The 15862-nt window shown below is 27.3% G+C and overlaps 1 protein-coding gene across 2 annotated transcripts in view; it reads left to right on the plus strand.

The window, feature by feature from the left end:
- The first annotated feature begins 10376 nt into the window (after window positions 1-10376).
- The window catches only part of LOC148236004 (uncharacterized), a 217372-nt gene continuing 211886 nt past the window's right edge, over window positions 10377-15862 (plus strand). Inside the window, exon 1 of one of the 2 annotated variants that reach the window (XM_088183996.1) lies at window positions 10377-10862. In XM_088183996.1, the coding sequence (XP_088040122.1) occupies window positions 10751-10862 (112 nt within the window). In that variant the 5' untranslated portion in view covers window positions 10377-10750. The remainder of the gene's footprint in view (window positions 10863-15862) is intronic. The other variant, XM_088183995.1, reaches the window with a different exon arrangement.

Consider the following 15862-nt stretch of genomic DNA (forward strand, 5'->3'; position numbering starts at 1 on the left):
TCTAATTATAAAAGTTCAGAAACTAAAAAGCGAAACGGAAGTTACAATGTATCTACCTACAGACTATCAAGAGAGTAATTCCGCGATTATAAAATTAGAAAACATACTTCAAACTTTCATACAGAACATGAATGATATGTTTACAATAATTACCATGTTAATTATTAAACTAACGTGAAAAAGCTTCTTTCTATACCAATATAAAACGCCAAAGCCTTGTCCTAATATAAACATGAGATTATATCATTTATAGACAATAAAATATGCTTATTTCGAAAACTCACTTCACAGATTAGGTTATAAAAAAAACTATAATTTCACAACATATAATTAATATAATTTCACAGCTCGTGGCAGAAATGTTGTTATTATTAAAATCATTTAAGCACTTTAAAGTAGAAAAAAATGTCAAAGAATACTTACAGAGCACAAGTGTTGTGATCGAAAGTTTAATAAGATCAATATTAAACGCAGCTGTTTGCTCTCCACCTAGACATACAATAAAATCAGACAAGTTTGAAAATTATTTTAAAATCCTTGGTAGTTATTTTATTGCTGAAGGTGACTTTAACGCTAAACATCATCAATGGAGATCAAGGATGATAACATCAAGAGGACGAGGAATACTTAATACAAAGAAATCTGAAAATCTGGAACATATAAATATCTACCGGAGAAACAGCCTACTGGCCAACTGATAGAAACAAGATCCCTGATCTGATTGATTTATACGTATTGAACGACATCGCTACAAACTGCATATATAGATGCAAACTCATGTCTCAACCTCCCCAGTAACTAACAAGTCAATTAATATAAGAGTATCTGGAACGACTTATACCAATTATTGGGCTAAGCTTAAAATTTAGTAAATTGTATTGAATGTAATATGATCTACCACTAAATAATAAACTACTGATCTATAAAACAATACTAAAACCGACCTGAACCTACGGAATTTATCTTGGGGTATAGCCAAAAACTCTAACTAGAGATAATTCAACGATTCCAATTAAAAGTCTTGCGTTGTATCACAGATGCTCCTTGCTACGTTAAAAATGAAAAACTGCAAAGTGTTTTAAATATAAAAATAATCAAATAAAAAATTATGGACTTTAATGTGATGTATCTTAGGAGTTAAAATCTATAGTCCAATGATGATAGACTAAAAAGATACAAACCTGGTGATTTATCAGAAAGACTTAAATAATTGCATAACCATTAGGTTATTTATTTTTAAGACCTTTTATGATATGTCAAAATGTCCACTTAATGTCACAATAGTATTGACAGATTGTAAACTTTAAAACAATAAAACAGTAAAAATTTAAAAAAAAATAATAGTAATATATGAAATTCCTTTCAAATTTATTTCGTTCATGAATTCTATTTCTTTTTGATGGTAAATTAAAAAATACAGACACACATCGGTATGTAGCAGTATTTTTTAATTTATTAATAAAAAAATACAACTTATTTTTTTAATTTATATATAGCACTTTTTATTTGGTTACTTACTAAAAATATTATGATTGTTTCTTGAATTTTTATTTTTATTTAATTCAATTTAAATGTTATTTCATTGTTCATTGTTCGTTATAATTTCATTTTAAAGTGTATTCCCAGTTTATTTTTGGTTATTAACAAATTAAATTTTATAAAGTTAAATAAGATGTTCGTAATTTAACACCAAGCTGTTTTCTACCTTTATATTTTATCAAATATTAATTTTTATACTCTTGTCGTAAACAGAGACAAGTTGGCGATAAATTTCAACGGCAGTTTTACCTTTCGCACAGAAGAAACGGATCACTGAATGAACCTAACAACGTTACTACGACTGAGACCTTGGGCGGAAACGATAATGTCGTAAACAGAGTTAAAAAATAGCTTTTATTTTACAAAGTCTTGTATTTTATTTAACAAATATTCCTCGTACAATATTATTAATAAAAAAGTTTTTTGCATCCTTCCTAAAATTTGTCGCTCCTTGTAATGATTAATTTGGTTGAGTGACCAAGTTTTCACTCATCACTGTCCTTTGTCGTAGTATATCAGCGTGAAGAGTGACTCCTGTCAACCCCTTAACTTGGCAACTCAAAGTTTCAACGATCTCCCCTTATCTTTTAACAATATTTGGTGAAATTTATAATTTATTTCTACGATACCGCAACTGAATAATTATTTCGAGATTTAGTAATACACACCTAAAATTTGCAATCGGATTTTTTTAAATATTACTTTATACGTAAAGGTATATTTGTTAGCCACTATTAATATTAAGAAAGTAAGTTGCTCATTTTAATAATAATATTGAGAAATTTTAATTCTTATAATAAAAATATATTTATTTAGGCATGCAAATATTTTAGAAAAGATAGTTTAAAATGAACTGGTTTTATCTATAGTAAAATTAAAAATATTATATGTTTTAATAAATCGCTTTAACCACAATCCATTTTCAAACATCCCGTTGCTAAAAAAAATGCTAATATCTGTTTGACTAATTTGTTCTATTTAGTATTTTATAAACTATTGTAGAAGTAATAACTAAATTAAAACCACTGTCTAAATAAAAAGGAAAAAACTCTATATGCAATATATGCATATATATTTAAACATTGAACAATAATATTATTTTATAAAATAATACTTTTTACTTTTGATGAGATGAGATGATTTTTTTTCATATCCAAGTTTTAAATGTGCTTTTATAAATAGGTTAATATTATATTATATATTCTAAGGTCGTTGATTAGAACCTCTTACAAATAATTTGGAAAAATGATATTTAAATTTTATTTGTATTTAAAGTAAGCAAAATAATAATAAAAATAAGCTAAGCTTATTAGGCATTATTTTTATAATTATTTTCTAACTATTTAGTCCATTTATTACATCATTCGCACACATAATCTTCAATCGAATCGCTTTATTAATTGGTAAGTTTCTTATCCACTCTGAACTTGATATAGATAGCCAGCGGCAGAAAAGAAGATTGAAAAAAACTTTAATTAGTTCTTTCAGCAGATCGACAATTGTCTCGGGCCAATCAGGAAAACGTGGGTTAGCTATAAATGATGGTGAACCTTCAAAATCAGAAACGTGATTCATTTATTTTTCAGACCCGCGTTTCTACGTGTTTTTCTCCTCTTATATATTTTCTATACGTACATACTATATAGTACAATCACTCCTCACATTTTTACTTGAATAATAATTATATAAATCAAAATGTATCTTAATGCTTTTTAATTTGCATACTCAAAATGTATATAATGAATTATATCACATTAAAATAAATTAAAGCTTAATGAGTGAGTTCAAAGCACTCGTGTGCGTGTTGTTTTAATGTTTTTATAATATTATTAATATTTTAAATAAGGTTTAGCGTGATTTATTATTGTATTGAATAAATTGTAGGTCGGCATAAAGTAATACTTAAAAATATACAACCAAACACGAACAGTGATATTATAACCATAGTATAGATGTATTAAGAAAGTGTAGTTCATGGGAATTAGAATAGTTTTGTAAAATAATATCACATTTGGAATGTCAAGTACATACTGGAATGTTGGGTTTAAAAATCGTGCGAATTTTTATTATCAACATTAGTGGTCACGTAATACAGGCGTTGCTGTAAGTTGAAATGATTGACCGCAAAAATCTGAGCCAGAAGTCAATGTATATAATAAATAAAAAAGTACGATAAAACCGTAAATCAAATTACTTCATTATGTTATAACATTCAACAGAGAATACTATCAATAGTATATCAGGCTAGAAAACATCGATTTATATTTAAAAGTACACATGAATTTTAACATTTATAATTTATATAATTCTAAAACTTTATTTAAAATAAATTTACTATATACAACGTATCGTAGTTTATTACAAAAACTCATTTAAAAAAGATTTGTAGAATTTTGTTAAGAAAGGTTTTTAATAGACTTTTTTTTACTAAATATAATGTCAAAAAAATTCACTAAAAAAATAAAACATATACGTATTTTATATAGATATTTTAGATATTTTTAAATTCTCTCTAACAACAAAGAGAACTTTGCTTTACTCGTATTCCCTACAATGAAGCCATATTTGAGGACGCTACAAGGTAACGTATCGTACAGAACACGATTTGCCGATAAATAATTGAATTGACACGCGCTCCGCATAATAAAGTCGAGCATCCTCGATGCAATAAAGCTACGTGCTACATTTATTTGCGAGAAATAATTAGGAACCTAAGATAAATTATAGTTTTGTATCAATGCCAAACGCTCAACTTCATATCAATTTAAAATTTAAATGTTTGTTTTTAATCTTATTAAATTTTTTTTTCTTATTAATCTTAATTACTGAGTATTTTGTTATTGTAAACGTGCTAAAAACTATATTTTTTTATTAAGATAATTAAAAATAAAATCTTAATATCATTACAAAAATGTTTTTGTACAGTATTATTCTTATGTATGAATATTATCAAGCATATGTAACACCAGATATAATTATTTTTATATTTTTTCTAATATTAGATTAAATCCATATCTGTAAATAAATAATAAAAATATTCCGACCCTCACTCTCAGCGACACTTAAAAGTTTCACCCAAGTGCGAAATAGTTGATGAAACTTCTCGATTCTATCAGAATTTCGATTAAATACGGCCTCTTCTGATAAGCCTTCGGATGCTCCTTCACCAAGCCGCCATTAAGCGGCACATCTTCAATATGGTGAAAATTACGCCGGAAAAAAGGAGAAAAGCTGTTATGAGGGATCAGACCGGCCCATATTTACCCCCATCAGCGCTGCTGGGTGGTCGTATAGCTAACCAAGGGGTGGTTTTTGGGCCTCCTCCCTTTTGCCCCATTAAGACTTGCTGCCGTGTAGCATGAAGTCGTGAAACACTACACCACGACTAACTTTTTATCGCGTTCTGTCTCCATCACCGTTGGCATGATGGGACGAAGCGGACATTTGCAGAAATTGTTACGTCGTCACGGTTCAACCGTGGGACACTTTACAGTTATAGGGTTAACCGTGGCGCCTCGAAAAAATAAAATATACAAGTAAACATTTTTGGAATGCTTCCTTGTCTAATGTCCCACAGTCGTAACATATGGTCAAGGCTGTCCTTGTACATGTAAACATATATATAAATATAAAACAGAAATTTATTTTTATGTTACAGTATGTACTATAGTATGTACGGCTGTACCGATTGTCATTTGTCAATTAGATGTAAAATAGTTTTAAATAGTTGTAGGTCGCCAAGCATTTGTTCAAACTACTAAAGGATGATATCAACAATACAACTATTTTCGAAAGATTAAAGTTTTGGGTTTCGGAACGTCTTCGAGAATCACGATCGCTTCCTCTTATGATGACCGTTAGAGCCAGGAATTTTGCAATAGCCGATTCGCCTATGGCTGTCGCCATCCGGATTATTAATATGCAGGCAAGCACATTGATATGTTTAATGCCAGATACGAAAAGCTGGTCCGGTTCATGATACTATTTCATTGTTTTTTTTTTTACTATTGTGATGCATTGCAGTAGTTAGATCACGATCTTTTTAATTAAATTTGAATGAATTATATTCAAAGAGGATTTAAAATTTATTAATTGAGAATAGCTTTTTATAATTATTTATGAATAAAGATATTGTTAATACTTATATAAAAATAGTATAGTCGGATCGTTTCTTTATATTATATATTTAACGTCGATAAAATAAAAGGACCAGCGGCAAACAGATGACTTGTTTAAGCTCTTCGAATGGCAAGTATCCCAAGATAACATCGTTCCCTATTTACCATTTACATAACAATAATCTATGCCTCAGGCTTTCTATCGCATTTTATCGACGAAATAAACATTAAATCTGCCTTGCCCTCAAATATTATCTATAAACACGATACGATTGAATAAGCAGTATAATATAAAAGCTCAATATAAATACTAGTAGAACATATGTTTCAATAATTTTTTGTGTACAGTTGCTTTCCTGATTAAATAGGAAGATTTTTTTTAAGGTAAAGATATGAAATTTTTATTGTTATGTTTTTCTTAATTAGTTATGTTGCTCAAATCTGACGAATCAGTCTCGCTTAAAATATATGAACATATACGATGTTTGTTTATATAATAATTATATGTGAGGGAAAAACTAAGAGTGAAATTTAAATTGTTTCTGCTTGTGGAATTTGTATTATAACAGGACAATATGTGTGATGAAGGTTTATGACAAAGAGAAGTGTAAAAGGCTATTTAATGTCACTTATTAACTTATTAAAAAAATAAAGAAGGTTATGTGTTATACGATTAATATAATAACAATGTAAATATGAGTCTTTTATTTTTAGTTATTGTAAACTCAAACAAAAAGAGACCAGGCCTATGACTTCAATGACGTTGAAATTAGAAAATTATATTTTATGCTAAGCATATTTCATAAAATACGTAGTAAAAAAAATAAAGCGTATTTAACCTTTAAATGCTTTAGATATGATTTATGAACTTTATATTTTTACATTCATGTACACGTTTCAACACGAATTAAAATTGCTTTTATATTAAAAGTCAAATAAAAACATTGTTTAGCTTTGAATGCAAGGTAATCTTTATCCTTTAGTGAACTTATAGAGGTTGATTGTTAAATTTGAGTAAGGGCAGTAAACTATTTTTTATTAACAGTTAATTAAAAGCACAATCAATTGATATTATTGTAACAGTTTCTAAACATATATTAGAGGTAGTAAACCTGATAATTAAAAAAACAATAATAGTGCATATTTAAAAAGATTTTAGAAAAATATATTTTAAATTAAAATTTCATAATATATATGACATAAAATATAAATATACATATATACATAAAAAAAGATAAAGCTAAATTTAGAAATTATCTTGAAAGCTAATCGAACTGTGAAATTTTTGTCGAGTTGAACTCTTTTATATTATTAATATTCTTTGTAGCTATTTTCTTCATAAATATCTTAAGCAGCTCTTATAGTATTGTATGAGTGTCATAAATAATGGATGTAGTGATACCTTCATAATAATAATTGCCATATTTGTAAAAAGGACATACATATGTGGTTCACTTAATTTAATTTAAAAAAAGTAATAATAGTAACTTTTCGAATCTTGTTTGATTTTTTATCTCCTTTATTTGAATAGATATAAATTATTTAATTTATATATATTTTACCATAGACCTTTCCGTTTATAAACTATTAAACTTATTTTAAACATTTTTCAATGATTTTTATTCTTGTTTAAATGATATTTAAAGTATTAGAATATTAGGGCGTAAAATCGCAATATTTCTCAAAAAATTATATTAATTTAATCTCGCTTTACTTTACAATGAGATATTGAAGATTTAAAAGGTTCAAATATAATTTAATTTATATATGTATATACTCATATAATAGTAATGTTCATTTATTATTATATCTACACTACAAAATTATAGTTTGTAACGTAAATTGTTTCGGCGCTTAGTATCACGCATAGTTACGAAAGCTGTTCATATCTTGAAAGCACTGTGTCACCAAATATGCGCTTCCAACCTGAATCGATAAGCCAGTATAAACCGTAACGTTTTGGTGGTTAGTCGTTTATGTACACATACCTAAGGAAATGCACAAGCTTAACTAAATCATAGTTGATAAAGTAAATTTGTGTGTGCGCTCCGTCTGAATTTGGACACTTCCGTCACCATCCGTTTCTCTGTCCATTTCTGAAACCAGGTCATGTAATAATATGCATACATTCTCACGATTATGCAGATTGTAGGACCGTATCCTATTCAGTCTATGGATGGCATCCCGACACAGTTGAGTAACTCCATCAACAGCCAATACTGTTCCGACATCGGTTATGCCGATCAATCGTGCAAATCCGCACTGCAAAGTTACATAATCGGTAGGCTGTTTCGCACGGTGCATTTATATAGGTTTAGACCTCGAATTGCGGCCCTGAACCAATACATGGTAGTTCACAGAATGGATTATTGAATCGAGTTTAAGGTATAAAATATTTAATTAAAATTCTTCACATAATTAAATGTCACTTTGGTATAAGTAGGTATTGGGAAACATGTCAAACAATTACATACAGGCACGTGGTTGAATAACCGTTCAAAGGATTTGATATGCGAGGGTCAAATAGTAATTAGTGTAATAATCTATGATCAAATTTTGGTTCAATCGCTTCAATGGGCGAACAGGCATGACTTTATTAGTGTTTCATAGTTTAGCACTTAATTACCATAATTTAGGGTGTGCTGATATTGATTGCGAAGTTAAATTTATAACTTTTTTATTTAGAGCTTTTGAATATAATTAACAAGCTTTTATTTTTTGACTAATGTTTGTTAATAGTTTAGACCTTAAAACGGTCTTGAATAATCTAAATTTAATGCCTTTGTAATCAACCTTTAGCAAACACGACACTCATTTTGACGATAGCTTTCTCATACACAATTTGTTAGAAGCATCTCTACAATATAATGTAATACAGTTTTTTTCAATTAATTTAAATTTGTTATTGTAGAACATATGTAATATTTTATTGTGCTAATTTTTTTACTATAATTAACTACTTAAGACATGCTAAAAATGTATCATCATTGCTGCATAATATTAAATTGAAAAAAGAGGTATTTCTAAAATTTAGGCATTTACAATGTAATTTTTTTAAATACGTAGATTTGGATAGCTTTTAAAAAGTTTCAGATTTTATATAATTTACCCATATTTTCTTAAAAAGGAAAAAATAAAGCTTTTTTTTACCAAACTCGTATTTATTATTCAGTATACAACATATGTGTTTGAGGTCTAATTAAACATTTCCTTGCTTTATGTTTTCTTTGATATATATAAAATATTTTTTTTATTATAGGTGTGTAATTTTTTGACTAGTATTTTAAATTTGAAAATAATTTGAATTTTTTTTTATTTCAATGACTTGCTGGATTTTAATGTTTTAATTTAATAAAATTAAAATAAGTACAAGAAAAAAAAAATTATTTTCTAATTGAATTCTAATAATAAAAAAAATATCTTAATAAAATTAAATACTACATTATGTTTATTATGTAATATTACCTATAATATAATTATATATTCAATTTTATCTGATCAAGACGACGGCATAATTAAATTAAAACAGGAAATAGTGTATTCCAAAGGTTTTATTTTTTATCGGATTTCAAAGCTGAATACTGGAGCCAGATAGCAAACTGAAAATTAAATTAATTGAACGGAAGTCAACGAACGACCAATAGTTTTAGTAAAATCTATGTTAGATAAGATAACAGTGAATTTAGTGATGTTTAATATTGAATTTAATTTTGTTTGCCTAACAAAATGTAACTTTATTTCTAATATTATATGTATACGCGTTTATTTACACTCGTAATAAAACATGCAATATAACATTACATATTATTAAGAAACTCGCACTATAAATATATTTAATAATATTTCATTTAATAATTTTTGTTGTTAATTACAATCAAATTGGTTAAGTATTTTCTTTATTTATTCTATAAATCTTTTTAGATCAAATCTCTATTTAATATGTGTAATATGTATAAGAATCTCAAATAATATTAATAATAATCTCTATTTAATATGTATGGGAATTAAATAAAGCGTATTTTGTTACAAATGATTTTTTAGAAAAATGAATTATTAATATCAATATAATTGTTTATCTAAGTTAAATCATATATTAGTTTAAAAAATCTGCACATTCCATTTATCTATGGAATCGTGATAAAAATAAAACCCAATTATTTTATTGTCAACATTTTTTTATTAAGGCAACCTAATTATTTAGGATAAAATTGTTTGAAAATACAATATAAAATTATTAGTGCACTATATTCTATCAAATTAAAATTTCAAAAAATGGTTGTTTGGTTTCATTAATATATTTTTATCAAAAAAATGTGCATATTTATTTTAATACACATACACATTTTATAAAATGATAATGCTATATGAAAACATTGTCACAAGTTGCCAACTGAATATTAACTATAAATTAATGTGAAATGAATTCTATGAAATCTAATTTCATTTTGGACCACACACTCGTCGCATTTTGCTTTTGAATGCGTAATATGAATTTTATTAATATTCCTACATCATGTAAGGGTACATGTATCTATTCTAAAGAGAACAATATGTATTTACTAAGTATTTTTAAATACTAACCACTTGTACACTTTTATAATAACCGGTTTTGCAATCCCTCACTTGAATAAATTAATAACGCACACATGCTATCAGTAATCAGCTCTATACCCTGTTGCATCATACATCGAACAGCCTACATACTCGCATTTGAACGTCAGTTTAACGACGCCAACTGTCGTAGAACGACATGCTCGGCCTAGCGCGACAAGGGGTTAACTTTTTGCTACGGCCGTTACGAAGCTCAGTCTACGCGGGGCCGTTGCGCGGGACGGTCTGCTCGCTCGTTATAACGGCCAACGGCGCGTAACGACGACGAGACGACATTGCAAATATCGTCACATGTTCGCGATATTTAATATAATATAATATCAGATTATACTCATACACGTCAGTGGTGTAAAATTAGTTGTTTATTTTTTAGTTCAATTTTTGGTTTTGTTTTGTTGTTGTGTTGTGACGGATACTGTTATCGGATACATGCCATAGTATAGGGGCAACGGGAAGTGTGCACATTGTCCTCAACGCGTGGCATGTCCTGTGGTCGACTTGAGCCCACCATCCGTGTCAAGATGAAGTCCTTTGGAAGACTGCCGTTGAACGTTATGGCAGTGAAAATTTTGATCGTTGCACATCTGTTTATAGGTTTGTTATTTGTTACAATGTAATAATCGTATATATTATTAAAGACATGGTAAACGAAAATATGAAAGAATCTGAGCACTATCAAGTCATACATATATTAAATCACATATATTCATCGCCTAAAATGTAAACTATGTAACACTACTATTTGGTGAAATCTGATAATTTAATATGCAAATCTTACAATTTTAAAGGTTTATTTTCACTAAAAGAAACACTAGAAAATATCTTGAAAAACATTTTTTTGTACTTGAACCTGTCAAAAATAGAATATGTATAAATAAATAAATTGATAGAAAGGAAAATATATTATTATTATTATCTCTTAAGTTTACAGTTTATATTTAAGACCATAAATATGTTGGGTTGAATTATATATTTTTATATTTTTTAAATGTACTTTTAGTACTCGCCTACGACTAAATATCTGGTGTATGATATCAGATATCTAATATTAAAGGCCGGAATAGCGTAATCGGAAATTTGAGTGAAGTCCCACAGCGTAATCGATTTTTTATTTATAAAATAAACTATAAATAAAGCACTTACTTATGATTCGACCCATATTATACTTTGTAAGGCATTACTTTTGAAAATAATTAAATTTGTAAGGAAAAGTAGTTCAATAATCACTAGTTGAATTATAACTTTTTTGCTACGTTCTCGAAAAATAGTTCAAATATCTACACCAACTATATAAAGTGTCATAGGAGCTGAGCTATGTACTAGCATCTCTCAAGATAGCAGTTATAATATAAATATGTGTATGTATTTGCTTATGTTTAATCATATACATTTATGATATACATTTATGATTTGATAAAATCTGAAAAAATAGCAAAATTGCATGTGGTACTTCGACTTTATAAAAGTATCATTATAATTTATAAAAATAAGTTACAATTAAAATAAAAATTAAATGTTACAAGAGTGATGATTCTATTATATTCTATATACAGATGTGAGTTACTGTATCCAGTTGATCCTATTAGAGCATCCACGACTCCACGTTTAATCTGTAGCAATTGTGATTTATTGGCTTAAACGATTTCAAACCAGATCATCGCACATCCCGCACGGTGTGTAGAAGTATAAATCAAACTTTGCTCACACACGATAACAACACGATGTGATGCACGTATACGTATATTATAATAAATGCTTTATGATCCAAATAAAATTTATTAAACGTCGAATTGTTTTGGGTATAAATTACCTAAATGTTTACTTGATTTAGACGTTTTTATATATTGCATTCAAGCGTGGATTTGTTAAATTTGCTGGCTTTGTGTAAACACTTGTTGAGAGCCGTGTTCACATTTATTAACAAGTTGTGTTACCATATATATTATAAAGGATTGTATAAAATATAACCTAAAAACGGTATATTATATTACTGGATGAAATATATTTATAGCTTTCTAGTGAATAGATAACAACATACTGGTTTCCCATTTAACTTTTGCAATGAGAATAATAAATAAAATAAATGTAGAATCATGCTTTTATCTGAATATAAGTAGATAATGACCTAACTCAAGTTTATTTGTTTACCTTAAAATTAAATATATATATATATATATATATTTAGAATAAAATTAAGATATGAAAACTTATTTAAAATTATATTATAATAATAAGTACGATTTATATTTAACAATTTTATTTTATTGTTGTATTAGAGTTGTATTATACACAATAATTTATGTTATACAACACATTGTTTTGAATAAAAACATTCACGAACACAATAAAGACAAGGGTCGATTTTTATATAAAGTTCAGCGAGGGTCAAATTTAGGAAAAAGCATTTTATATTCAAGGGATCGTTGATATTTCAAAGTTTCATATATAAATGTGTACACATATTATTTGTGATACCTTTTGAATATCATATAATATATTTATAAAATTATATACTTTCTTGCATCTGACCTTTTCTTCTTAAAAATTTCAAATTATTTATTTTTGTTATAATTTTATTGATTTAAAATATATATTTAATCATTTAAATTATTATATTTATTTATACTGATTATTTTAAATATTAAAATTAATAAATAATATTGGGTAGATATGATGTTTTTATACCTCGGTGTCGTTTCATACTTATTAAAGCACACTGAAATATCTTTTTATTAGCATTATCCAGTTTTACGAAGTTTATAAGCTATAAAATCCACCAGAAAAAACTTTGTCAAAACAGTTAAGGTAGGAGAATTCTAGAATTAATTTTGTTATGACAGTATCTCAAAAACAATACACAGGATTTTTTTTATTGTTATGTAAAATTTACTATTTTTTCCGATATTATTTAGACTTAAATTTAATATTGAATAATATTTAATAATCATTTTAATCTTAGATTTCGTATAAGAGGTTGTTTTATATTATTTTTAGACGGTAAATTGCTGTTTTTAATTAAACCTCATCTTTTTTTGAGATATTTGTGTAATATAATTAACTATTTAATATAAAAATACGATTTTATGTACATAGTTTTATTTTTAAGTTGAATATTATTACTAAAATTTGTGCTACAAATGTATGGTTAGGTATTGTAGATTGTTTTCTATCTTACTTTTATCTGTTGATATTTTAATTAATTGCTTGTTTTAATGTTTTAATTAATTATAATAGTGTGTCCCTTAAAAAATAATAACTCTAATAATATGTACAAGCATCGATTTTACATAATTTTAATGTTATTGAAAATATATTTTTATTAAAGCTATAAGAAAACAGTCAACATAACTACCCTCAGCTAATTTCGTTAAAATCGAGAGATTCTCTAGTAAAATATATGGCAATTATATTTTACGTGGAAACAAGACATAAGTAAAAGACTTTATTATCGTTTAATATTTTATTATCTTCAAAGATAAATTAACGGCTATTTAAATCAATAATAAGAAAGTAGTTAGATACTGTTTTTTTAAAAGCCATTTTTAACTAATTACACTTATAAGATGCTTTTTAATGATTTATGATTATTTTTTTAGGGTGTATGATATTCAAGTATTCTTTATTTAAAGTTGCAGTTTAATATCATTGTTATCACTTATTATCTGTATATTTGTATCCACATAAGAAATGTTAAAAATAATAGAGAGCAACAAAAATTAAAAATTAAATATCTAATGGTATAATATAATTAAAATTAGCATTACAGTTATAATATGCTTAATGGATATTGAAAATTTAAGCAAATTCTAAATAAATTACCATATTATTATCCCTTAATAAGTTGGACGAATGTAGATTAGATCCATGAGTTTCTTTATAAAACGTTTAACTTAATTCGATAATTAATTTTACAAACATTATATTCAATACATGTTACTAGTTTATAACACTTTTATTAATTATAATTTTGTAATCAGTTATAATTAAATAAAAAATAAATGAGAATATAAAATAAAACGTTGTTGGTGGCAATTCAAGTCGACACAAAAATTAAATGAAAAAAAACCAGTTGATTAAGTATATTTAGCTAAAAATATAGAACTATTACTATGTTTTCTTTAGCATCTAAAATAATATGTGCTTTGGATTTTTGTGTTAATATTTAAATTTAAAGTTATATTTATCGTAGTTTTCGATACATAAGTTTAGTGGGTTAGTGTGTTTAGACAAGTTTTTTTTATCTTTTTTTGGTATGAAAACAACGTTCTTTAATTGCTGGTATTTAAAATCTGTTATGAAGATTATTATCAAAAGATATTTTTTTCTATCATTAGTTTTGGAGAACTTGCAATTTAAAAAAGAGTAGCACTGGTGTTACTTCACACAGACAAATGATGATATCCATGAATTAAATTAGTATTTTAAAAGTCGGTTTCGTTAAAATACGTGTTTCTTAAGTTGTTCCTAAATATTATCATGGCATCATATGTATAAACATACATTTATTCGAAAATATATGTTTTAATGAAGTGAATATTATTAAATTTTGCTATTCTAATTTCTGTGTAAATATTTTTTGTTAAAATTATGCTCTTATGCTTTTACTTTGTAAACAAAGTATTATACTTCCCTAAAAATGAAATTTAAGCACCATCGTAATAACACTTTATACATTTTAATATCGAGTCGTACACTTTTGTATGCCGGTACATAGGCATCAAACTTTTTTTCTTTAAATTGTCCCATAAAAAGGTATCTCTTCCAAGAACTTATCAAGTCGACGTTTAGTGCGATCGTCGCAAACTTTGCGCCCGTCTCCCCCAGGCGCGGAGTTTTCTCTTTGCAAAGTGTAAAAAAGGGCCGCTTTTCACGAAGAAGAAGGTCGTCGGATATATAACAGGGCCGCAGGTTCTATGACGAGAAACGAGAGAGAGAGAGAGCATTATAATGCGTTTATAAACGCTCTTTATTAAAATGCGCCCGCCCTTAGGCCGCTAAAATATTCAACGGCGGCCCCGGGGCCCTCTTATCAAATATTAACGAATAACTTCGAATGTGAGGCAATAAAGAAAATCGAAAAGGGCCTCGCTCGAATAAAAATGTATATATGGCGCACACAAACAGCCTTATTACACGGCGATAGCTCTTATTTATTGAGTGTTTTTACCGATTGGGCCCGGCGCGTAAGGGATGTTTGAACACGAACTAAAGTCCGTGTACGCCAATGAATAAACTATCATCTCAAAACAAAAACCCGACGTTACGTGTACCGAATGGGGATGCCGTGCCCCGAGTGCTTAATGACATGAAAAAATTCAAAGATGTTTGTTACACATGTTACATAGTATTGGAATGTATACATAATAAGCACAAGCTGATGAATTAAAAATTTCATTCAAATTTAAATATACTATGCATTTAACAGAACTTCTATAAGGCAGCAGTGACGGAAACACTTGCCGCCATTAAGGTCTCAAAACATATATTCAACAGATAAACTTCAGTGGCAATTATCATAAAATAAAATATAATTAGAATAGTATTGACTTTCACTTGCTCGGTGTGCAGAAACAATAATTATGATATTTTTTAAC

This window comes from Plectrocnemia conspersa, unplaced genomic scaffold (assembly GCF_051122295.1).
Source record: "Plectrocnemia conspersa isolate PC_06_02 unplaced genomic scaffold, ASM5112229v1 ptg000004l, whole genome shotgun sequence".
Classification (NCBI taxonomy): Eukaryota; Metazoa; Arthropoda; class Insecta; order Trichoptera; family Polycentropodidae; genus Plectrocnemia; species Plectrocnemia conspersa.